Source organism: Rhea pennata, chromosome 10 (genome assembly GCF_028389875.1).
Source record: "Rhea pennata isolate bPtePen1 chromosome 10, bPtePen1.pri, whole genome shotgun sequence".
NCBI lineage: Eukaryota > Metazoa > Chordata > Aves > Rheiformes > Rheidae > Rhea > Rhea pennata.
In genome coordinates this window covers 13,519,508-13,546,127 of record NC_084672.1, presented here as the reverse complement: position 1 = coordinate 13,546,127, position 26,620 = coordinate 13,519,508, and the positions used below count along the sequence as shown (strand labels likewise).

Sequence of the window (26,620 nt, the reverse complement as noted above, 5' to 3'; positions counted from 1 at the left end):
AACAGAGATGCCATTCCTTGTAGCTCCCTTGCATGATTTGCTGAGGTGTAGAGAACGAGGTTTGGTCACACTATGGATTAGATACTAAATAGTAGATTTTTTCCAAAGCTTTAATTTCATTTAACACACATATATAATGCTGCAACTAATAGATAAACAACAATATTTACATTCCACAATATAGCCTGATAGGCTATACATGGCACTCAGGATTAGGTAACTTAATCCTGAATTTAAGCAACAGATGCTTAAAAACCAAATAATCAGAATCTTGAAAAGCAGCACAATAAAATAGCAAGCTGTTGCTCCAAGAACATTAAAATGATCTTGACAGCTAGGCTTGCAGAATGTTATAAGCATCTATCTAGGCCCAAACTGAAGCATTTGGCAAAATCCACAGCCCAAAACTGTTCAGATTCAAGTGAAAGGAAATTATTTGAAGTTGTTTTACCTGCTGTGACTCTTGCAGCAAAAATTTCAGCTCCATTCTTACAGATGCTAAGCCACCACCTTGTGCCCCATGAAGACTACAGTAACTTAGAAAAACTCTTAGAAGAGCTTGATTCTTCTGCAGCCACCACTTCCGCCTTTCAGCATGTTCTCGCTTTGCTTGTAACCTACGTCTTTCTATCTGGTGCCGCTCGTATGAACCAATGTCTGGCTTATCCACAACATCTTCGTGATCAAGTAGATCCCCATTTACTCTGCTATATGTTTTACAATAGTCTTTGCCAGCAGCTTCATGGTTGCATATTTCATGCATAGCAGCAATCTCTTTTTCAAGCCAGTTGTACAGCTGAAATCTGAGTTTTCCTCCATCTACTTCATAACCTGTAGCCAAAGTTCTCAATTCAGTCATCAGGATCTTCAAACAGGCTCTAAACTTCAGTTGTTCAGCAATAACATCAACCTCAGTATCTCCTGCATCAGAAACCTCCCCTCCCTGTGGTACCTGTGGCATGTCAGTGTCTGAGCTTTTTCTTTCATCTTGTTCTCCATTCTTAGAATCAGATTTAGATTTTTTCATCATTAAACCAACATCCTCTTCCTCTGACCCATTTTTGTCTTCACCCCAATCGAGAGTAAGAGGCTCATCATCAAATTTTACTGCAGGTTGACTCCAGTCAAATTGTGCTGAAGACTCCAGAGTATTCTCCGAAGCAAAGGAAGTTGAAATTGGCTTTGACCAGGATATATCACCACTTCCAGCATCATTGCTTAAGGCCTTGGAAACCAAAACATCAGCCTGTGTTGGAGGAATAGATGGCTCTTTCTCTGCAGCTGCAGTAGACTTTTTTCTTACTTTTGGAATTTTGGAAAGAACTTCAAGAGCTAGGACAGGACAGCCCACTTTAAAATGAGCATTTGCAGTAGTGAAGAATAATTTTCTTTCTATAAGATTAATTTTATCAACAAAGCTTTTCTCTGTTTTTAGACCTAAGGTGGCTAAAGTCCCTTCCGGTGAGCTGAAGTATCTTCGGATGAGCAAAGGGTGGGTACGAAGATAATTGTAAAAACTGAATACCACAGGATTGCATGACTTGACGATAACTAAGGAATTAAACAGATATGACATCTGTTGAAATGGTTCTATAATTACTATTATTTTGTTTTGCAGTATTTTCTGCATTACAAAAATTTCTCAACACACACAGAAAAGACAGTTTTGGATCTAGTTGCCAAAACAAAAGAAACATTCATTGCCCACAAAATAAGATTAAGGACATAAGGTTGATGAATAGAAAGATATGAAATTCTTGTATTTGCCTCACTGCTATATTCTACTCATCTAAGTCTAGAAACAAGCCGAGATGTTCAGCCAGGGGTGGATTTCCCCAGCAGAGGGAAACTGCTACAGCAATCTACATAGCCACCTTTCTGCCACTTAACAATCACCCCAACAGAGGCTGGAGCCTGGCTGGAACACTGCTAATCCCAGCAGCAGACTACAGGGGCTTACTGCACAACAGAGTCCATGGAATAAAGACTAACCAGCATCAGTAGTAAAGAAATATTGCGAGGAGGTAACAAAAAAAGAAAGCCCATCCAGAGATGACAGCAGGACTAAGTTCAATAATTACAGGGTGGGGGGTAGGGCTGGTGAGGGGAAAGCCCTTGGGAAAAAGGTGGAAAAAGTTATTTTTCAAAGACAACACTGATTGGGCCAATACCTAGGCTAATTAATGATTTCAACTGAATGGCATCTCAAGGGAAGGGATTGCATGCAAGTGCAGAAACTATTTCCCATTCTCTACTTTGTTTTAATGAGTATGAATGAATCAGACCAGTATCTTCCTTACCTGTGTTTTCATCATCATCTTTAGGTGTTTGTTCCAATAAAGTGTCCAGAGCTCTAGTGTAATCTTTCATTATCCAATACGCAATGCTTCTCAGAAAGGGATCAGAATGCAATTTAGTACAGCTGAAGCCAGTTCCATCCTTATGGCAACCTAAAATCTTTTCATAAAGAATGGAGGTGTATGTGACCGAGGTTTCAAACTCTGATTCATATAAACGAGCAATAACCATAGCCAACTGGATGTCTTCCATTTTTTCAAGGCATACCTAGGATAAGGGGAAAATGTTGCTTAGTTCAGGTAAGGTAGTTCTTTAAAACTACTAAATGAAGTGAATAACAATATATCTTTACAGTACAGATAATTTTTTTCTCTCTGATCCTTAAAATATATATTCATCTGTGGGTTACAAATATGGATTTAATTTTCTTTCAGATTTATGGATCTGTATTTCTTCTTTGTGTTTGGAAAGAGGTGTACTACCTCTTTTCAGGAATTATGGTAACCACAACAGTACGACAGCATGACAACAATTACTGTGTCAACAATAAATATGTTATACTTAAAGGAATAAACATATGCTTCCAACATTAACATTATCACTGATAAAGATTTTCTTCATACTATCTTATGTGCAGAATTAAACCTCTGAGAAAATGTACGTTCTCAGGTGAGTACGAACATACTGCATACAATTGGAAGAATAAGTAAATGCTCTCTGAATTCCAGCTCTCTCCTGAGATGTATTGCCTATATCATGATCCTGTCTACAACTCTCACCTCCCTGGTGGCAGACAACATCACAGCTCCATTTAACGGATCCTAAGGCTGCTTTAAAGGAGGACTCTCACTTCTTTTTTTGCTTGATTTTGTAACATAAGGGCATACAGCATAGCTGGAGGCTGAACACAGTGCTACAACTTAGCTGTGCAGACCAAACGGAAAGTTTTGCCAGCAGGGTCATGGCTGCTAGTCCCAAGAGTGTTTCTCCTGAGGACTGATGTATATAAGCTCTTAACTCTGGCCATCAGATCAGCTTCTAGGCTGCATTACACGCTATTTTAGAGGTAACTGGAATGTCTATGTGGCACAAGGTGCTTCTACATAGAAATATCCTTTCTGTTGCCAAGTTTTGTGAAAAGATCAGCAGAGCAGCTTGTAAGGATGCCACTATATAGTTCAAATTATAAACTAGAACTTAATTTCTTACAAGCTGGTACCTCTATTGCATCTTTCAGTGAACCTGCAAGTAAGAAAAATGCAGCTGATTGTTCAAAGCGTTGTTTTCCCAACAAAGCAAAAGCATTTTTCAAGGCAGCTTTGCGCCATCTATCTTCACTGAAGTTGTGGCTGAAAAAGGCAGTCATCTTTTCATCATGTTGGGACCTGCATGAAAAAATGCAATGTTTATAACTACTATTATATAACCTTAAGATACAATCACTTCAACAACATCACTTTAAGTTAAACTCTAATCTTGAGTTAAACTCTAATCTCTAATCTTTGCAATCCTGGTTCAATTAGGATTTAATCAAACTTACTGTTAGCAGAACTCACCTAAACAGACCCCACACGACTGCCTTTTTCTTCATAGCAAGGTAAAAAAGAGCAGCATCTAAGGCATCATTGTTCCTCTGGAATGAAGCTTTTGCAACCTGTAGTGAGCAAAACTTATTACCGAAAATATAAAGGCTGCCTTCAGCTAAAGAGTACATGTTCTGTTAGGTAGCTGAGTCTAGGTGACTGTCTTGCTTCTACAAAGCAAAAGTAATTTTTTTTCAGAATATTTTGCAGAAACTAGTTGTTACATGATAGCTCATCATACTGTTAATGCTCTTAAGATATGGAAAAAACAGCACTAGTGTAGATATTAGCCCCTCCCACCACAAAGCAGGACATTACAAATGTGCAAATAAAAATTTCCTCAGAAGTGATAAAGTCAGTCACACTTTTAGGTGAAATTCATCTTTCAATCCTTTATTTACACCTATTTAAGCTAAGTGTTTTTTTTTTTTTTTTTTTTTTTTAACCAACTATTACTTCCCCCCCCGTCTCAAGAGATATAATTGCATGGGTTTAGAGGACCTGAATAATTAAGCTTTGTTATTGAATTCATTCAGTATCTTGTAATGTTTTAAGATTTATTTATATAGCAGATGATTTGGAAATTCAGTAAACTACTAAGTATTCCTGTTCAACAAATACATCTCAGAGTACACTGTAATTCAGAGGAAAAGCTAATAAGTAATCCATTAAACTTCAAGTTACAAGAAAGCTGAAAATTTTTATTAAAGTAAGAATTTAAATCTCACTGATACATATAGAAAGCAGTTTTAAATAGTATCTCAAAAATATATTGCAATTTATCCATTATTAGAGCTCTCATGTGACAACTCTACATGCAAATGTTTTGGCCCTGGCTATAGAAACAACTAGTTACACTGTCTCCTGACTGTCATGGAGTGCCCGAAAATCTGCTATATACAAATCTCTGCACATATTTCTTAAGGCATACCTAACAGGACACAACTTTAATTTTTGAGCAATAAACAGTACCTTCTCAATGCACCTTCGAAGTGTGTTGACATTCCTGACCCACCAGCCTATACCCAAAGCTCTTAATTCAGACCACTGAGGGTCTCCCTTCTGGATAGCAGGAATCATATTGATCAACTCCTCCTCAGCCTCAGAATGAAAAGCCCATGCAAAATGGCAAGTAGATAGGCCTGAATAATAACATATGATAATCAATTTCGTAAGAGTAAGATTTAACTTCGTAAGTTAAAACACAAATGAGAGATGTCAGAGACACAAAGCGAGTGCAGCACTAGAGTGTAGATAAATTTGAAAGGGACTGTTTTTCTTGACAGAAAAGCTGTTACAGACACAGTCAGAGTATCTTTTTGCTCCATAGGACCTATCCTCTCTTCTGTGGTTCTGTGGATCTTTTCCAGTACTTCATTCATATACGTAATAAAATCCAAGCCAGAATGCTTTCTGTCTGCTGTTTAGGTGCTAACTGCTTTCCTTTTTTGCTATATTTCACAACAACATTTTCTCAGATCTGCTCTTGAGCAAGTAATAAACTGCTATGAAGAAAACAATAAAAAAATCTTTAAGACATGCTTATCTAAAGCAGTAAGTTTATTCCTCCAGCAAAAACTAAAAATGTATGTATATAACTGCATGTTATCTGGTTGGGGAAATTATTCATGCATCAGACTGATAATGCAGAATCTCTCCAATCTTTTCTGTAACTATGCCTTCTTTCTATTCATAGTGTCTGCAGGAAAACATATACATTAGTATATGCAAGATATAATGCAATCTTTACAAGGTTAGGACCTTAATGGAATAGATATAATCTAAAACGAATATGCTGATAATAAAGATATCAAAATACTATAACTCAACATAACCAGATCCTCAAAAAATGCCAAAACACAGTCAGCTCAGCTGAATCAAGTGAAAGTAATATTACATTCCAAGAATTACCTTGATGAAGCAGCTGAACGCGATACAGAGGTGGGAGTGATGTCAGAAGGCAGGTGTGCAAGCGCATAGCCAACAAATATCGTAAGCCACATTCATCTAAGGTATCTCTCCCTGTAAAATATACAAAATAGTGAACTTGAATATGCAGGTAACCACAAAGGGCATGTATAAGACTTACCATGCACAGCTTGTAAGTAACATATATCCCTAAATTTGCTGTTTGTGATGCTGAACTGCAGGTTACTCTGTACGAAGGATAAGCAGAGGTTTATTTTTAGGTGTTCTCTCTACTGTATCTAATCCAAATAGCTGATGCTACCTTTTAGCTTTGTTATCCCCCAATACTCTTCAAAGAATAATTTTGTTTAGCTAGGAAGATCAAAAATGTAGATATTACATCAGTTACTAACCTGAGTAATTCTTATCTCTGTTTTCATCTAGTTCAGTGCTTGTTGTGGCCACAGTGTCTGCCAAAGCTACAAGGAACATCTGCTCTAGTCGAGTGAGGCCTGGCAGACTTGAGTGCATCAGGTGGCTTGAAAGGACACTAGCGTGTTCTCGGCCGAAGTAAGTCGGACCATACTGTGAGAGATTAATAACTTTGGATTTACTCTCCCTCTTTTCAGGCTCAAAATCAACGAAGTCATCAGTTGTAACAGGCTGAATTTGGAACAGATCAGAGTACTGATCCTCTGTTTTTCTTTTAGCATGATCTTCAGAGCCCTGAGGTATTTTAGAAGTTTCTTCAGAAATGTAAGTGGCATCTTGATCTGCAGCAAGCAGTGCATACAGTGGCAGTGGGGGAATTGAGTCTATCTCTGTGTAGTCTCGAGTACCGTCTTTTCCAGCCGTGATGGTATCCTTGGCAGTACTACCACTGACACTAATGGTACGAGAAAGATGGCGTTTGGGACCAGTTCCCTCTCCAGCTTCCGCATCTTTAACTACTGCAACTTCTCCTGCTATACATTTAACTAAATGTGACAGAATGGCTTTGGCTCGACGAACTTTACCCAAGTCCATGAGTTCTAATAGCTGGGTTGGATGATACTGGGGGAGAGTAGGTGAAAGAACATGAGCAGCTTCAAAAAGGCCACCATCCTGGATTACAGTTGGAGTGCCAAAAACATCATCCACAATACCTGCCCCATCAATTACACTGGTCTTCTTTGCTATCAAACTTGTTTTGAGTGAATCTTGAGTTGTTGAATCTTCAGTAGCAAAAACATCACTTTCCCCATCACCAAACTTGACAGCATGTTTCCACTGTGCATAAACATGCATTTCACAGTCCATTCCCACTACAAGTATACCATCCCTGACCCAAGAGAGAGAAACAGGCAGTGAAGGAGTGCCATCTACAGATGACACCAAGTCAATTGACCTAAGCAACACCCACTTTGACTTTACACCTTGTTTTATGCTACCACCTAGTGGTAAAGTAATAACAGCTACTCCTTCTTTGCTACTTGTTTGATCTGTTACAATTCCTGAAAGCCTTCCGTACATGAAGATGTTAGCACCAACTCCAACTGTCAATATATGTGAACCATCTTCTTTTGATACCCAATCCAAATGCACCAAATGCTTGATATTGGGCACCAGATATTTGTCTTTATTCAAAAAAGCATCTGATTTACTGTAAACAAATAAATTACTATCTACACTAACTCTTGAATCAAGTACATTTCCAACCTTAACTAAATCATCCAGATGAATTGTCTGTTCCAAAACCCATTCTGATCCTCCTGTAGACTCACATTCAAGTATACAAACATGCATGGAAAATTCTTTGGAAATAAAACCATTATGCTGTACAGGTTGTTTGTATGCTACTGCGAGACGTCCTGTGTAAGAACAGCTAACAGCAACTGGCCTTCCGACTATGCACACTGTACTGCTATTGTCTTCTCCTTCATCATTCATTAAAGGCCATTTTCTCCAATGATATATTTCTCTTTCTTCACTTCTGCTGTTTGGCTCTGTCTCAACAGTACATCTCCAGAACCGCACTTTGTTGTCCGAGCATGATGTTACTATCAGGTAAGGTGCAAGGCAGACTGGATATATTGATGAAGAACTCAGGTGACCTGAAGTTAGAACAAATGTATTTAGTATTAGTAATATAAAATAGAATGCCTATATTAATACAACAGGCAACCCGGTCTACTAATAGACAACATTTCAATTTGGTATTAATTTTAGAATTTGGGGCTTGGTATAGGGCAAGTGTATTTAGACTGGTAAGTCTCAGGGCTTGGGCATTGCTGTTAACCTTTTTCTGTCACTCCACATATGAAGGCTGGAATTACCATTCCAATTTTTCTGAAAGTCTTAGGAACACAGGCAGTTTTGAAGGAGGAAAAGTTAATCATGTAAAACACCAAAATGCATTTGTCAGTTAAGCTGATCTCTTTTCAGACAGCATTTCTAACTCTTATCAGTTAAGTGATCATACAAACTTCCAGGGCCCTTTTTTAAAACAAGTCTGTAGTTTTTAATGTATACATGGGTTATGATAGCTAGACTGAATTTTAACCTGAAGGCTAGCTTGACGTTCTCAGACTTAAAGCACTTCAGAGATGGAAGAATACAAAGGTAATCTAGGAATGCTTCAGAAAAGGTAGTGTGAAGAGAAGGGAAGTATAGAACACTGAACAATGTCTTAGTAAAAACCTCACTTGGACTATTTGTGTACAGTTTTGGTAACAACTCAAGAAAGATAAAACAGAACTGAACAAATTCAGAAAAGGGCTGTCAGAATAACGAGAGGAATGAAAAGCCTGGTTAATGAGATGAGATTAGGTAAATTTATCTAAGATTGGGCTCATGTAGCCTACCAAAATGAAACTTAAGAGGGGCATGACAGTACTTCAGCAAACTGTGGAAAAAGATTGATAGTGGGAGAGAGAATAGGAGATGGGGTAAGCATACCAGGTTAAAAAACAAAAACACTATATACCCAACAGATTATTGATGGCAGGTGAACAAGTGAGTATAAATTGTCCATTTATACTGACTCAGGATATACTATCCTATAAACTAGTAATCTACTGGAGCAATAAGACAGAAAAATATTAAATTTACCTGCTGAAGGAGTTGCTCTAATTATTTCCACACCAACAGGAAGATCCAGTGGCTGGCTATAGACAAGTCTGGAGCTCAGAATGAGTTTACTAGCAGTCTGAAGATTAGCAATTGATGAAGATCGTGGAATGGGACTTACGCCAGGTGATATATCTGGAGAAGAATCCACAGTCTTTTGCTCAGGTACACTCAGCTTATTTTCTGATGAAGTAGCTTCAGTTGGTTTTGCTATTGAAAAAAAGTCATTGCAAAGAATATTAAAAAAACATTAATATGTTAAGACAGAACACGAATGTCCAGTAATCAGATTTGGTTTTCTTAGCAATACTTCAATTACTTAGAAAAGAACTATATTATGTATGCAGGCTGCTTTAATTTTATTGCAAATTATTTTATAGTATAACTACCCATAATATATCTATAACCTTCTAAAATCCTAGTTTTTAAAATAAAGAATTAAGCGCTTTAATATGCTAATCACCCTTTCAAGATGTATTTTATATTGTGATTGGTGATTGAATTTTGGAATTCAATCACCAATCACAATATAAAACACATGTGATATGAGAATTTTTGGAATAATTTATCAATGCAATTCTATTCAATTTATCAATGCAATTCTAAAGCGCTAAATTCTTTATTTTAAAAACTAGGATTCTCATACTTTTTAAAAATTAGGAGCCAGCCATTTGAACATTATACTTTGGCCTCATTTTGTGTCTAACTCATAAAAATTATTTTAAACCTCATGAAGTTAACATGTTGCAAACACTCATAGAACTAATTCCATTAATTCCACATATCCCCCAAACAAAAAACTACAAGGTGTTCGTCTCTAAGGAAATACACTCACCTAAACAGGCTTGCACAGATTTGAGATGAAGATGCCACATCTGAAGAACAGAGCAGCCATTACTGTCTTTTTCAATTACTACTAGGTAGAACTTTTCTGAGAAAGGAGGTGGACGATACCCTGTAATTTCAATGCAACACCACCACCATTACGAAGTTTATGTAACAGAAGATTTTCTAAAAATCATTAAAATAATGCTTTCCTCTTTGAAAAGAACTGCTTGATTTTAAAACAAAATATTCAAACAGTAGTACCATTAATAACGTATTTTTCTATAGATGAGACGAATAAAACATTGAGATTTTTTTTTTTTAATTTTAGACAGACTTACAGACAACGTGAATATTACTGGCGAATTTAATTAGCTGTCTTCTCAGTCTTACTATGAACTACTCTAGAAGATTGTAAAGACTCTTTTCCAATTTCCTCTTTTTCTTTAAAACTTATAAGTCTATACCAAATTCCCCTATTACTTTATATGGAATTAACTGCGAAGTCAGATTTAGCACCTGGAATTACATATTGATTCAAAAAAATATACCTCTATTCTATTTTGTACAAAGTCTTACATATAATATACAGCATTTGGAAGAATGGACCTTGTAGCATAGGTCAAAATGTTTCACTTTGAGCAAATTAGAATACTTTTATTTAATATTGCTATCATGTAAATAACAATTCATACATTTCAATGTGAGACATGAATTTTACTGAACTCTACAAATTCTCTTTAAATATGAAACATTTCTGTATTCTGCCTGCTAAATTTCAGTATTCTTTAAGAACATTTTTAGTACCTACATTTACATTAATATTTTTATGCTTTTATGGTTATTTTTATGCTGTACCTTGCGATGGCTGGAAAAATACCTCAGTTTCCTTCCCTTCCGCATCTTCCTTATGTGGTTTGTATCCCAAAATAAAGTCTTCTTGAAAGACATGAAGCAATTGTGTATTTGAGCCACACTGAAAGCATTATTGAACAGCAGTTATACCTTCCAAACAGTACAGCAGGATTCCATACTAATATAAATATTTCTTTTGTAAAATCTAGCTACTGACCTTCTTTTATAATGCTCAGTTATTTTAACACATCCGTAAAACCGAACACTTTCATCTCTTAGGTTAAGAACATCATGTTGTAGATCCTACTGTTTACATGTTCAAATTTCACTAATATCTACTATGCTAGATCAATTCTATAATAACTGCTGCAAAAATGTTATTTAAGACATGAGCTAGTATTTGATGAATTTTGATTTCTTTAAATGTTGAATAACTGACAGTCACAAACATTTATGCTTTCATATCTCTTCAGTGGGAAAACATGTCTGCTATGACTTGTTTGGGAAACCTGCTTAAAAAAAAAAAAAAAAAAAAAAGGAAGAAATCATTTTTTCTTTCTTCAGTTATCTCAACAATTATCCTTGCTGGCCGCAACAGATTTCATTGCGGTACCTTCATCCTTCTATGAAGGAGGAGCTGGCAGTGAAATCCTTTCCTGCAGGCAAGGATGATACATCCCTCAAAGACAGTTACGGCAAAGTCCTGATGTTCCCAAATGCCCCCTTTTTGCAGAGAAATATGGAGTGGCATCCTGCTCTATATAGATATTTTTAAAATACCGAGGATGAAATCATAAAAAACTAAGCAAAACAGAACAGAAAGCATTTCTTTTATAGCTTCAACAGATGCTATTAAAAAAATGCTTGGGGACAAAGGAGGTAGTGAGAAGATTTGTTTTGGTTTATTTTTGGTTCCTGCAAGACTGATATTTATATTATGGGAAAGTCTACAGTCACTGTCATGATCAGGACCCAGTATTAGGAAACTGGGTTCAGTGTTTTCTTGCAGAAGAAGAGAGTGTGTTTCTTCCTGTCTCCAGAGCTTTCAGCCTTTTATCTTTACAGTCTGCTTTTCCATAAAAAAATCTCTTCCTACACCATACCTCACATTTCTCCAGGGTCAATATACTGACTTCTACATTCATTAAAAAATCTGAATTCTGAAAAATAACAACATGACTAACTTATTTACCATTTCCGTAGACGTTAGTTAAGGCCCATGATTACTAATTAAGCTTTATATCAGTCATGTCAAAAAGGAGACTAGAAGCTAGAAAGTATGGCTTACAAGCTAAAACAAATGGAAAATGGAAAAGCCTCTGAAATACCCAGCATGTCTTGGTGTGTTGCCTCTCCCACAATACTGGTCCTTTGGGGAAGGTTCTGTTTCTTATAGCCTAGGGATAATTTACAGATATTCTCTGTACTCCCCATGCAAACTCATAAAATAATCTATAAAATTTCCATAAAGATATTTTGTAAACCTTGACTTAACATTGAAGGTCCCATGTGATTAATGCTTACAAGACATGGAAACTTGAAGAAGAACGGAGAAGTACTTCTTTACAAGCGAAAAAGGTCTATATGTCTAACTAAGAAATAGTAAAACACATCGCTTTCACAGGCTGCTTGCTGAGGGAAAACAGCACAGGAACTGGTACAATCAAAATAAGTATGAGTAAAAACAAGGTGTGGCAATATTGTTTCCTGTATAAATGTATAGCTGGATTACTTAGCAGGTAAAAGATTTTTCTTATAAAAAATTCAAACAAAGTCATATATGGCTATGATTCCTAGATTCTGGAATAGTTAGATTTATTTTTTTAAGTTGAATCTTTGGGGAATTTAGGGTGTTCATCACTTTGGTTTATTTTTATTTTCTTCTATAATTATGACAGTTTGTAAACCAGTTTTCAATTAAGTAATTTTAACTAAGATTTATGATTAGAAAATATTGTCACTGTATAACAATGGGCTTTGAACTTCCAGCAGATAGAAGAAAGTGGTGTAAATAAAAGGTTCAAGGTATCTCAATACTCATAAATTTTATTAACGGGGGAAAAAAAAACAATTAAATGTAATCAGTCTCCCAAACTGGTTTCAAGTCTGTGACAGCTTAGCTAAAAAATAAAGAACTGCAAATGTCATTATTAAGGGTTTTCTCTTGTTCAAGAAAAGTAAAACATTATTCAGGAAAAGACTGACGAAACAGTTGGCTTACAGTCAACCTGTAAGCCCTATCACACTAGGGCTTGACATGCTCTTGTTCATGTAGTGTAACTCTAAAAGATTCTAAAAACAATTACAGAAGGCAGGCATATTACAAACATTCAGGTATCGCTAGAAGAATAGAAAATTCTAAAGCAAGGCATCAGCCATAAATCTTAACCTTATTTTAGAGGAAAGGTGCCTTAAGAGTAGCTGTGGCTACCTTAAAAAGGAGAAATAAAAAAAACCCTTTAACTTCCTCAGTTTACTTCGTATATTCATGTTAACATATTAAAAGGAAGGAAATTCTACGGAGATAATTTCATCGTGTTGGAACATTAACAAATCAGTCTTAAAGGCACTCTATCACTGTAGAGAAATGTCCTCATTTATCTCTTGCTTAGTATTTGCAATACCCTTAAATACCCGGAAATAGTCAACCATTTACTTACTTTGTTAGTTATTGCATCAAGTTCAATAATGCATCCTGGTCGAGCAGTAGATTGTTGGCTCACAATGTTAAACACTTCCCCAATAAGCTTCTGAAATAGAGTGAAATGAATTAAGAATTAGTACATTCTTCTATCAGACAGAAGGAAATTGCAGTCATGTACAATAAACTGATGCTTTCATTTCCCTGTTGGTCTAATTAGTAATAGTTTTCTTTCTGTTCTCATTTTGGCATTTATGAATAATGCAGCATTCATCAAGACTTTTGCACTGTTTTAAGTCTGCAGCTACTCATGGGGATAGCACACACATTTTTAAGGAAAATAGATGCTACTTTATTAGATGCTGAAGTTTAAAGGTTCAGGTTTTGTCACAACACAGGAAAAAATAATCTATATAGCTGATATATAAACTGAATGCTCTACTGATTTTTGCTGGAGCATTCCCAATCGTTGTTCCCATAACGGACTGCTCACACTGATCTTAACATTGCCAGACTATCTATAGCTAATAAAACTACAGAAGAGTAGGTGTGTTTGCTTATACAATGCATTTCCAAGGCCAGATTTTTCTTTTCTTAGAATCACAAAACTGAAAGATACAGAGGAAAGAAAAGTAGATTATAACAGAAAAAAACAAGAGCAAATATTACCCTTAACAATAACCTGTCTTGATTTCTCTCGTATCCAGTGTCTCTGGCCCTCCTCCTATACAGATGTAACTAAGTAGATATATCTAAGTCTTGCTCTTCTGCCTTAAGCTTCCTACTTCCCCTTGACTCTCTTCTTTTAAAGATACAAGGAGAGAAATTCTGTTTTTACTTCCCCTACTTGTTATTGGTTGGGAAACTTATCAGGGAAATTATGTTTCAGTCAATCCACTTTGTCAGCTAATGTTTACAAGATACCTGCAAAACACATGTAATTATGAAAGCTATTACGGATAAAATCCTACACACAGAATGGCATAAAAACCTACAATATAGAGCTAACTAAAGAGAAACCACTGGAGAAAATAAAATTACCTTATTTTTTATTTTAAAACTTTCAAGCGATTGCTACATAAAACTTACAGATGATTCAGGGTCAGACAACTCATCTAGAAGTTTTCGTGCATCTACAACAGCTTGATAGAGTCTCAAGTTTTTGCCATCAGATGCAACAAAGCAAGCACTAGCAGAATTACAGTATGTACCTATCAGAAAAAACAAAATACAAATTGTAGAGTTAAAAGAAAAACGAGCAGCACTTCCTCCATAAGTCACTGGTTCAAATGGCATCAGAATGTATTTCTAACAGAATAATTTTCATAAATTCTAAAGAAAAGTGACTAAAAAATGAATCAAAACATTATTTCAAAACTGAAACAACTTTTTTCTGCTCATTTACATAGCTAAAACTCCTCATAAAAGTTAATAATCTAAGCAGAATTCATACATTTACAAACATTCATTGCTCACACATGCAAAAACCAATTACATGTAATGGAATACTGCCATTCCTTACAATGGTTATGTTCTCCTCACTGTAATCTCCAAGAAGATACTCAGAATGGCTAACACTCGCTTTAGGACTCCAATTTCCTTATGTTCTAACAGGCAGTTTAGAGTAGAAGTCTAACATAAGCTCCTCAGAATAGCGCCCTCTCTTTTCTTGTTTATCTTCTCTAGAGAGCAGACTCTTTGGATAAAATTAACTTGGACAAAAACTCCCATCTTCCTCCAGTTAAAAGTGCAGATATCAAAGTGGGGGGAGAAATTTACCTGTACTAGTGAATAGTATGATCTGAAAAAATTCAAGAAACAAGTGTCCTCTTTGTTTCTCTACTATGCATAGCACATGTTTGATGCAACAGTTTCTATTTTGATATGTGTTTTCCTCTTACATTAGAAGAGGCAAACAGCTACTTAGTTGTGACTGAAAAACTTGGTGGGATCCTGAGACCACAGAATATTACAATTGGATCAGAGAAGAGTGATTTCTTTTTTAGTCAAACTATTAAGCATATCTTTTTTTTTTTTTTTTTTTTTTAATAGGTTGCACAAAATCTCTGACACCCATTTAATCGTTGCAAAGGTCAGGCTGACCTTAGCATAATAAAAACCCTAGTATTATTAGTATAAAATTTAATAATGCTACATTCACTAGGCAAATGACATTTTTGGTACTGTACACAAAGATGATGATGGCAAGAGCATCTTTGTAATCCAAAAATAAATATCTGAGTGGCTGAATGGATTAACATAAGTAGAGGCAATTTTCTTAACTGTAATAGAAAACACTAAAATTAAACAGAAAAACTGAAGTATTTTCCTAGGACATTTTATTAGATATTCTACTGCCTGACCTCTCAAAAATCTTGTTTGTAGTTCTGTAAAATCAAAGCAGTATATTTCTTTAGAAATATTCAGTGTTCCAGCTGGGCTCTTGTAAATTGCTTATGACCATAAGGATTTCAGTATCATTTCAGGATCTGTAAAGTAGAGTTCTTAACCAGTATACGAGAGTGTTTGATATGGTAAATCCCGTCTTAAAAATCATTCCCTAAGTCAGAGGTTCAAGTAGTCCATAAAACAATGCTGTTCAACCCACTGCCTCCACTGCAACTGTGTATGCCCAGCAATCCAGATGCCTATGCCACACCATCACACCCACGTTGTTACCAGCATGTCAGTTTAGAAATTTCTCTGCAGAGCTGCCATGAAGCTAGCATCTGGCTTAAAGCCCTGAAAGATAGGACCATCTTGTTCTGTTTGTTGTGAGAGTGATGACTGAGAAAAACTGGAGTGGGATTGCTAACCCACACAGGCAAGTTGCTGAATATCAGCTGATCCATGGTAAATACAAACACAATCTTTGCCCACAGCAAATATGCTAATTTAAAAGTAGTTTAGCCTCAACTGAAATAAGAAAACTTAATTTGCGTAATACAAGGAAATTACTGGAAATATAAGTATACTACAAATATTTTAGTAATCTATTTTAACAAATTAATTCTATGACTCCTAGCATCAACTCTATATGGAAATAGGCTAAAATACTCACCCAGACAATAGCTGGGAATAAGTGTTGGAAGCCAGGCTACATTAGAGAAAGCAGAGGTATGAAGAGAGTTAATTCGAGCCAATTCAGATACTCCTCCAGTGTATGACAAAGGTCCTATCGGGTCTACACGCCACAGAATCAGCTCACTATAGATTGCATTTGGATCATGGAATGTACGGGTTGCCGCATTTCTAAGCTGCTGCCTAGAAGAACCTTTCAGATGTTTTACAGGATCCATTATTCTGTTTATTCTCTCAGAGTCCCAAGAACCGTCTGATTCAGGAGTTAACAGAGCATTATGATGAGACGATGTTAACAGTAGTGGTAAAACAGAATGGCAAGCTAGATCATTAAGATGAAAACGGTGACCACAGTACCTAAATTTATGTGATACAGTTAGCACAGTGGTGAAAGCTGATTTATCAGCAAAAGTAACTGCCCACTGGTTTAGAGATCCATCTATATGTTTGGAAATCATCATTACTATGGGAGAAATTATATGCACATTTGCATTATCTTGGGCAAAGCCTGGTCCATTATTTACTAGTGTCTTATCTGGAAAGTCCATTGTCTTCTGATGTACAGCATTACTGATGTCTTTTGCAGAGGCAGGGCAAGCATACATCATGATGTTTTTGCTAAGGGAACTGGCATCTCCTGATGGAAATGCAACAGGAATCCTAGAAGAAAATGAAACCTAAAAAAAGAGTGAAATAACAAAAACGTTAAAATATTACAACCCAGTGTAAGTATCTGAATAAATGCTAGCTGCTTTACAGGAAGTACTCAAATTCATACTGATGCTCAGATTTAAACAAAATGGATACAATGTCTGTTCATTAACTTCATAAATGCTAAAATTATTCTCAGTATACAGCACCTGAACTTGTCGAAAGATGCCCGGAGTGTATTCATCTAAGTATTTCACATGCCACACCAAAAAGGTACCATCAATAGGATGAATAGTAAAAAGCATATCTGGATTTCTATTCCATTCAGTTAGAAGCAACTCAATTTTCCGATCTAACAAAACTGTTGGAAGAGGCATGCGTGGGCCTGCTGGTGGAGATGTTCTTGGGCTTCCCTCTTTTTCTCCTTCTTCGTGTTCTGAAGAGCCTGTACCAGTCCCTGTCTCAGATTCTCTGTCTATAGACAACTCTGCAACAGAGGGAGGAGAAAAAAAAGAAAAACAACAACAAAAAAACCACACACACACCTAAAAACCTTGTTTTATCCATTGCAAAGATTTCCCAATGGTAGTTTCTATTCGAAACAGTATAATGCTTTTTAATCTGCTGATCATGCAGATGATGATTAGGACATTAATTGCAAATTGAGAATACAAATGTCTTTTTCTTGACTATCTGCACAACAATATGAAGGTCTGGTCTTTGACTAGTGCTCCTACCTATGCAACTCAAGTAATAATAAATATAAGCTAAAAATTCCAGACACTTAAAGGAATCACATGTCTAAGATTATTCTCGTCAGCTATATAAAAACATGTCTTTTATCTGAATGCTGGTTGAAAAGTCTGCTTTTTCTTTCTAAATTTATTTAGAAGGTAATAATGAAATATGCACTATGAAATGATTGGTGAAAAAGTATGTTTGTGTGCACAGTAAGAATTAAAACACACTTAACTATTGCATAACTTAGGTGACCTAGATAACTTAGATTTTAAGAACTCTGGCATTATAAATGACACAATGCATCATCAGTTTACTATCACTAATCAGTGTTACTGGTTTCTGTAGAATGATTACATGTTCTTGGATGATTCTTCATTCTTACCTTTGAGGAGACAAGGGAATACACAAGTTTCTGAAATTTTAAATTAATAGATCTGCCCTCTCTCCACAATAAAATTGAACGAATATGTATTACTCTACAAGTGACACTCCCACAGCAATGTAAAATGTTTCTGGAGGTCAAATTTTCCATCATTAATTTCAAAATATGTCTGTATGTTCTTTTGTGAACAGCTATAGTTAAGACTGTGAGGTCCTCTTTAAGGTGTTAAGATGTGTATTTTCTCTCTACTGGAAGAGTGCAGCTGCATTAAAATGGAGCTATGTCCCACCCTCCCAAAGCCAGACACAAATTCAGGCTTCACTACCGCCAATCAGTTGGTAAGGTAAGTCAAGAGTATGGCCTCGTCTTAACTTCGTAGCTCTACAGCATATTTCCAAAATGGAAACGAAAGACAAAAACTATTGCTGTTCTTTTTTTTTTTATTTCTCTCTATCACCATTGCCTTCCATGCCTATGGATGATTACATCAGAGAAAATTACAACTATAAATTGCAAGAAAGGGATCCAATGTTATATATAGTTGGCAGAATAAATCTTATGATAAATCTCTCAAGATTACTAACCATGATCCAGTTTCATACGTAAACCTCTCTCTTTTTCTTCCATTTCTTCTTCTTCTTCTTCGATGTCAGCATCATCAAAATCTTGTTCTAATTGCTGTTCAGAAAGTTTTCTGAGCTGTTGCATAAATACTTCAATAGAGGATGTAAAATTAAATTCTTTATTATTCAGCCAGTGAACAACAAAGCCTCCATTTCCTTCATCTATATTAAAAGCTGTTCCAGCCAAGACTGACGGAATATCTGTGGATAATTTTAAACAAATAAAAAAGCTATATATTAAACCATCTTTTTAATACATATATACAGATTACTTAATTAAAACATTTAACTCATTTTTAGGTAGAATGTATCTGTACCTGAAAGTTCAGAAAACAGTAAGATTCTGATTAAGCTCCTACACGCAATTTGAGTAAAAAAAAAAATGTATATTTATTTATTGATGTGACATGATGCCTATATATTAATTTTAAATTGACAGTCAACTTGCATATAAAATGCTATATTTAAGAAAAACAGCCTATTCTACTTTGTTTAAAAATATATCTTTGATCATAGTTAATTATTTTTGTAACATTAAATTATCTTTAACTGAAAATGAGTTCTTATGTGAATGGTGAATAATATTCAACAGCTAAATGCTAGCTATTCAACTAATATTGTTAGTTCATCTACAGATTTTAGCTAAAACATGGAGTTGCTTTTAATTTTTTTTTTCAGTTAAAATGGTCTGACTTATTCTGTAAAAGAACAAGTGAATTTTCATTCCCTATACATTCTGTAGGATGCAACTCATCATATACTCGTCAAATTATACAAGCGCCTCCCAAAGCCTAGCAATCAAGCACCAGGCAAACATTAAATTTATGCCATGAGGTTTATTTTGCATTCTGATGTACAAAGATGAATTCAAGTTGGCTTTTAAAAATGCTGAAATTCTTAGGAATAAATTCAGCTTATCTATCTTAAGAAACTCTATGCCAAATACAGGCTTGTGAAATAGCACTTTTTACCAATCACCAGTATTTATTTAGGAAAGCAAAGAACATGCATGTCAAAGTTCCCTTCCCTTATTTTTTCCATGTTGTGCAATGACATTCTTAACAGTTTAATAAATGGTTATACTTCACCTGTTTTAGGGTTGATGCTTGCTGCTATATGAAAGTGCCCAAGTGCATTTGCATGATGTGAAATGTGACGCTGAACTTCATGAGTACCTTGTTGATCAGGCAATACATCGGTGTGAGTAACGAGAACTGAAGATCTCCTTTGTCCTTTTCTCATATTTTTCAAACGGTGAATTGTCTAGTATAGTTAGAGGAAAAAATTAAAAATACTTGTATTTTAAGTATATTAAATATTAAAGTATTTTAAACAAAAAAGATAAGAACGCACATTTATGTGAAGTCTAAAGATTTATAATTTCCTTCTACCTAACCATAAAATAAAAAACTCACATTTATGTGAAGCCTAAAGCTTTGTAATTTCCTTCTGTCTAAGAAGTAAAGGCTAATTTCCAAAAGATTATTTCAAAAAGACTTCAGAAGAGATTATTAACACTTATGTACTTCAGTTCTGACCAAAGGCAAAGTTCTTCTAACAAAGGCTTTCAAGAGCCTTCTAACAGGCTCTTGAAAGATCCTTCTAATATCTGCTCCAAGAAAAAAAAAAAAAATATCGGAACTGTTTTGTATAACGTGAATAACGAAGATTATAATCTAAAAGTAGTATACTTTGCAAAGTATGTTTAAATTAAACATTGTTTAACAATATTTAATTTTTGTGTAACTGAACTTTTTTTTAATTAAGTTATAAATGTCTTTATCTATCAAAGTAGTTACTAAGAGTGATGGAGAGCCCAACTAATTCAATAGCCCAAAATATAATTTTTTCCACTTTCCCTATGTATTTGTTGACAGTCATGGTATATAAGAAGTAAAAATTCAGTCCGATTGCTGTAACTTATGGTGAAAGTTCTTTTTTTTTTTTTTTTAAATTAGTATTAGCAGTCTTCCCCTCCCCCAAACTTAATACGACTACAACTGAAACTCAGAAACTTTTGGAAATAAAATCAGATAACCAAAGGATTAAAAGAAAGCACTTTATTTACAGATTACAATCTTTTTATAACTACAGACTCACATTCCCTATCAGAATAAAGCCATCACTTACAATTCCATATTAAACAGCTTCTCTTCCCAACACTATTTGTTGGCTATAGTAAAAGTAGCTTTCTTCCAAGTTTTAAGAATGCAAAGATTGTTGCAAAATTTGAAAATCTCTGACTTCTTCGGTTACTAGTAATAAACTTTAAAACCTATTATGAAATAATTCAAATTATTCTACTGTGCTTATAAGAACTACAAAATGCACAATTTCAGGGTTGTACATCCCTTAAATATTTATATAAGTTCAGAATCCTGAAATAAAAAATTAACAAAAATCAGTATTTACTTGTACCTCTAGTGCATGCTGTATTTTGTCTTTTTGCTTTCCAGATTGAGAGATGCTGCTGCTAATGCTGGAAGTGCTAGTTTCACAGATCTGCTCACCCAGAAGAGTATCCTCTGGTAACAGTGTTTCCGCCCACAGCCGACAGATGCCATCATGACATGATGTAAGTAACACATTACAGACTAAACCCCTGAAGACAGACATATCAAGGTTACCTGATTTAATTAAATTAGGTACAGGGACACAGCAGGAATTAGGAGGAGAACACAGAAATATTTAGTAATTATAATCGCTTCATACAAATTTCTGCCTCTCCCCTAAGGGGTTTTATTTCAATAGAGACTTTTTGCATGTTGCTTTATTAACTCAGGTTACTGGCAAAAGTGTATGTGAACATGCAACGGCTATCACAACTGTTAGCATGACTGTCACTATTGTACAGGGTAATCCAGAAGCATATGGGTAGCTGGTCATGTCTTACTCCTTTAAAGTATTATCAGAGCAATCTAATCATGTTCTTGATGGTCAAACTTTAAGGAGCACGCTAAAAAGACTTCAATCAAAGGTTTTGGTTAAAAAAAATCTTTCAAACCTGGGCATGTACTTGCTAATGTTACGCCATGAAAATCCTGTCACTGCTCGAGGATGTGCCAAATAGACAAATGAGAAGTGGACAGCTCCTGAGCATTTTTTCTTTTCTTCACTCTCTTGGGGCAGAAGAGATGACTTCCAACCAGTCATAGGATACCAAACCTTTAAGAGGCAGTCATTCTAGGTAAAGCAGAAAAAAAAACCCATGGGATTAACTGACAATAACTAAAAATATCCCAGAAGAAAATCCCAAATAGTAAGGAAACTGCTGTTCTGGTATCTTTCATGGACACTCAAGTCTGTAGCCCAGAATTACTTGTATTTTCTCAGACAACCCACTTCTGAGACCACTTATCTCATTGATGGTCATTCAAGAGATCTTCTGCTGGCAATACTCCACTCCCAGAAAGTAGTATTTCCTGCAGGCCATTTGGACCATTACTTCCTGGTTGGGTTTTCTATACATTTTCTGTATATCACATAGGCATGCTTAAATCCCATGTCTACTTCCCTGTAAAGATGGAAGCTAGAAACAGGCTTCCATTCACAGGGCAATTTTAGGCTCCAGTTTAAAAATTTTAGGCTCTGCTTAAAAAGTATAAAAAATAGGCAAACAAAAATCAGTTTAGCAATAGCATTTTTTGAATTTCAAATAGAATGAACGTTTGTTCTTTATGCATTTTAAAAAATATCTCCAAACCCTCTTAAGTTTTCTTATAAATTGTTCTTATTTCCCCACAATGTTCAGACTTTGATTTTCACAACCTGAAGCATAAATCAGCTAATATTTTCCTTTATCTGTCCAAATTATCATCACCAGATTTTCGCCAGGTGGGACTGGAGTGTCACCAGACTGATGTACGCTAAGGGGAATATTACTAGTATCAACATAGTATATTGTACACATCTGGAAACCACATCTCTGGGTTAAGGAGTGGCATTTAGGGCAGTGATGTGGTACAAAATACATAAATGAAGAAATATAAACCTCTGGGAATGCAGATAAAAGGAAATACTTTTTAACAAGGATCAAGAACTACAGCATCTAACCACAAATTCTGCAGGAGGAAAAACTGTCAGGCAGCCCTGCTAAGAATTATGACCAAAGTTATAAATCTCATGAAATGACTAAGATAGTTCCAGAAGTCATCTTCTGTCTTTAGGACAGCTCTGTCTGCCTCATATAATTAGTCTGGCCATGTTTTTAGCTATATGAACATAAATTCATTAGAACAGAAATGCAGAAGCAAATCTTCTGATAACTTTCTAACCACAATGATTCAAAATGCAGTATTTATTAAGGTGGTGTTGTGGGTAGGTTCAGAGTCATATAACAAAGCTCATGATTCAGCTGTTCATTTTAGCAAGTTTAAGTAAAACAGAGGTTACTAAAATTCATCTCATCGTTTGACCAACATTAAGTTGACCAGCACTAAATGTTTAACTTTCTAGACTAGAAAAATTAAAGAACATCACTCAAATAAGAGGATGACATTAAAGAGAATAATTAATTGGAAACTTAATTCGAATAGCAATTTGAACAAAAAAATTGAAATGGAAGTTAAGAACTGATAATTGAACCCAGATTTCATTGTAAATTGAAAATTTGTTCTAATTTACCTACTGAGATGTGTTTACAATACCAGTTTAAGTGTGTTTTTTTTAGTGCTGTAATGATCTAATATTTATCTTTGCTATTTCAAACAGACATGGAAAAATTTATTTACATATATTTGAAAGCTCATCTAAGCATATTTTGTCTAAAATATATCAAAGACTATCACTTACATTGTATTTCCATTTTGATTCTGCAGTACTTAGAGTATAAAGTTAAATTCAATTTCTCATCACTGAAATTACATGAATTGCATGAAAAAACAGCATTATATACCAGGAGATGATAATTTAACTTAGCTCAGACTACAGTAAAGTATATGGCCCAGAACTATCCTATAGCATTTATTTGCTTTTGTCAAACACACACATCTCAAACACTTATTTAGTTATTCTTTTTTGTTCTTACCTTTCCAGCTGTTGCAAAGTATTCACCATCAGGTGACCATGCCATCAAATGTACCGATACTGCAGTTCTAAAGAACACAATAGTTTTAAATTGTAATGTGTTATTTATTCTACAGTATTTTCCCATGCAGTCGATTCAGTATTAGTGTGTGCTACTTAAATGAAATATATTGGTATTTTATAGTTGTTACTTTAAGCATATGTTAGAAATAGCATAAGCATAAAACTATTTGCTACAGCAAAATAAAATATTCAGTATTTTTAGACAGCTTTCCTCAGAGAAAAACAGGTCATATAATAAATTATTATAAGCATTGCAAGCATGGGCTAGATCTGATGAGTTCACAAATGTGAAGTTTTTTCCACGTGCTCCCCTATTTCCAGTAAAGCCAAAAAAAAATGGTAAGAAGAAATGAAGGTGACGTTCTTTTAGATCATTTGTCATACTATTTGTCTGTGGCTAAAGTTTGTAAGTCAACTGTCTGAAAGAAGAGAGCAGTCTACACAGTGCTCTGTGGGCACAAAATCTATCATGGTTTCAAAAGTCAAGCAAGACTTAGGGTCACAGAATGCTGCTTCCCAAGGCTTTATATCTATATAAATGGTTGATCAGGAAGCACTTCTGTAACATGGACCTCAAACGGAACAGGGGAGGCAGAGAGTTTCAGGACTCTCTTCCTCAGATTCAGGAAGCTGTCCTCTTCTCTACCATACCAGCATGTTCACCTGCTACTGCTCTTCTGTTCAGTCTCTCATCCAGTATCTCAGTACTACTTTCAAAGATGAAAAGACAGGGACAAGATGGATGCATTGCCAGTGCCAATCTGGGTAAGCCTCTAACTAAAATATTGGTGATAGCAGGTCACTTGAAAAATAAGGGATTTTTATTTGGAATAACTTGCGTTGCTTGAAGAATATTATATCTAATTGTATTTTAACTGTTTCAAAAGCACATTTTAAAATATGTTTTCCTCAGAGGAGATAGGGTTGATACATGTGATGGTAATGCAATCTGTCTTAAAATGAAAATTATCTTACTTGCACTGCCAGACACATTTCCAGTCATTTAGAACGGGGAGAACTTTATCATCTTTGATCTGATTTTCAAGATCGTCTTCTTCATCTTCTTCTAGAATGTCACTAGATGGTGGAGCCCACAATTGCAAATAGTCAGTTGCTGTCAGCAGCCTGTTACCTGAAAATGAGTAATATCAAAGCTGTGAATCCTAGATAATGCATGCATATTGAAAGATCTTTTGTTGAGAATTATTAAAAATAAGTTAGAAACTTGACTTTGTAAAGTCTACTTTAGTTATGATAGGTATTCAATCACATCAAATTTGTTTCTATTAAAATATTTTACTTTTACAATGCCTTTTAGAAAGGTGAGAGATTTTCTGGAATTTTTCTTTTAAGGTGACTTCAAATGATAAGTCACACTTAATGAAAAATACAAGTACTATACAGCCACTCACATCTCAAAAACTACTCACTGTTCAACATCTTAGGAAAAGTTTTTCCTTAGTACACGGTTGACTTTAGTTGTGATAAAATTGTATTTATCTGATTATTAGTGGTAATTTCAAGTCAGTTAGCAATTTAACAACGTGATTATCAAACTAATATCTTGTATAAAACACTCAAACATTTGGCATAGTATCGTCCTTCAGCCACTTGCATGCCTCACATTTTATGTGACACTGCTTTAGAACGTTTAATTTAAAATTTCTGTATTCATGCTCCCACTTTATTTCAATTAAAATAAAGATTGTGTTCAGGTTCTATAACTACAAACGTGGAATAAGTACTTCATGCAAGTTTCACATTACCTTGAGGATCCCATGCTAGGTTGTAAGTCATAGAACTGAGGAAAAATTGCCCCGTTTTAAGCCACTGACACTTCAGTTGCTGTGGTTTAAAAACAGTAAAGGATTAATTCTCACATCAACAGCAAAATCCAAAAGTATCAGTATTTCTTTCTTTCTCTATTGCTATTAATCCTGTTGCAAACAAATTCAGGACCCAGCAACAGACTGCTGAATCTAGTTTTAATAATTTCTTCAACTGTTTTATAAAAGATTTTATAAAATGCATCACAGAGGGTCCTGAGAACCAGAGCTGAACCTGTCACACATACAAATATCTCTCTAGCTTATTTTAAACTAGTTAGATCACACATTTATAACAACATAAGGGATGGCAGCATAGATGCTATAGAGATTCCAAAACACACTTGAGATCATTGTTAACACTGGAGCACTTGGCCATGGCCGTGCTGTTAAAGCTAGCCTGAGTACACATATGCAAGAGCAAGTCACCTCTCTGCACTACTGATCTGACACACCTCTTCCAGTTAAGGAGCACCAAATTGTCACCATGTCATTCTAGCATGCAATTCAAGAACAAAATGTAGATGTGAACTGGGGAGGAATGGAGTACCCAGTTTGGTTCATATAATGGAAGATCTCACCCACACAATTTTATTATGGATGGTGGAAAATATTTCTCCATTAGTCTTTTGTGTGCTGATATAATGTGCCAGTAAGAGTGGCAGAAATACTTTTGCCTCTAAGAGCTTAAACTGAACTACAACTGTGAAAAAAAAATACTTACACAATTCCTTTTATGAGAATTTATACCGAGTGGTTCAAAAATACAAACAGCATTTCCATAGGATGCTGCAATCTGGAAAAAATTGAACAATCAAAATATAAGGTTAGGAGAAAAGTAAGCTGACACTAAACTCCTTAGTATTGCAAAATACCTAAAGAATTTCCAGTACCATTTCTATGTGCAGTTAATCAAGAAAAGTGAAATTAATATCAAAGTCATTCATTCCACTCTATGTATACTTTCTAAAGGAAGCTGAGAAACATATTTCTGAACAAGCTGCTCTTAA

The 26,620-nt window shown here is 35.2% G+C and overlaps 1 protein-coding gene across 4 annotated transcripts in view; it reads right to left on the bottom strand.

The window, feature by feature from the left end:
* The window catches only part of DMXL2 (Dmx like 2), a 58,024-nt gene that overhangs the window by 20,518 nt on the left and 10,886 nt on the right, over nucleotides 1-26,620 (bottom strand). For all 4 annotated transcript variants that reach the window (XM_062584171.1, XM_062584174.1, XM_062584172.1 and 1 more), the window contains exons 3-24: nucleotides 26,335-26,406; nucleotides 25,551-25,629; nucleotides 24,760-24,916; nucleotides 23,723-23,789; nucleotides 21,701-21,879; nucleotides 21,115-21,298; nucleotides 19,785-19,959; nucleotides 18,658-18,897; nucleotides 17,160-17,437; nucleotides 16,280-16,976; nucleotides 14,308-14,429; nucleotides 13,238-13,327; nucleotides 10,581-10,698; nucleotides 9,733-9,852; nucleotides 8,880-9,107; nucleotides 6,203-7,882; nucleotides 5,793-5,903; nucleotides 4,854-5,023; nucleotides 3,855-3,952; nucleotides 3,518-3,683; nucleotides 2,301-2,565; nucleotides 452-1,551 (exon numbers count right to left, since the gene is read on the bottom strand). In XM_062584171.1, coding sequence (XP_062440155.1) covers nucleotides 452-1,551; nucleotides 2,301-2,565; nucleotides 3,518-3,683; nucleotides 3,855-3,952; nucleotides 4,854-5,023; nucleotides 5,793-5,903; nucleotides 6,203-7,882; nucleotides 8,880-9,107; nucleotides 9,733-9,852; nucleotides 10,581-10,698; nucleotides 13,238-13,327; nucleotides 14,308-14,429; nucleotides 16,280-16,976; nucleotides 17,160-17,437; nucleotides 18,658-18,897; nucleotides 19,785-19,959; nucleotides 21,115-21,298; nucleotides 21,701-21,879; nucleotides 23,723-23,789; nucleotides 24,760-24,916; nucleotides 25,551-25,629; nucleotides 26,335-26,406 — 6,396 coding nt within the window. The remainder of the gene's footprint in view (nucleotides 1-451; nucleotides 1,552-2,300; nucleotides 2,566-3,517; nucleotides 3,684-3,854; nucleotides 3,953-4,853; nucleotides 5,024-5,792; nucleotides 5,904-6,202; nucleotides 7,883-8,879; nucleotides 9,108-9,732; nucleotides 9,853-10,580; nucleotides 10,699-13,237; nucleotides 13,328-14,307; nucleotides 14,430-16,279; nucleotides 16,977-17,159; nucleotides 17,438-18,657; nucleotides 18,898-19,784; nucleotides 19,960-21,114; nucleotides 21,299-21,700; nucleotides 21,880-23,722; nucleotides 23,790-24,759; nucleotides 24,917-25,550; nucleotides 25,630-26,334; nucleotides 26,407-26,620) is intronic.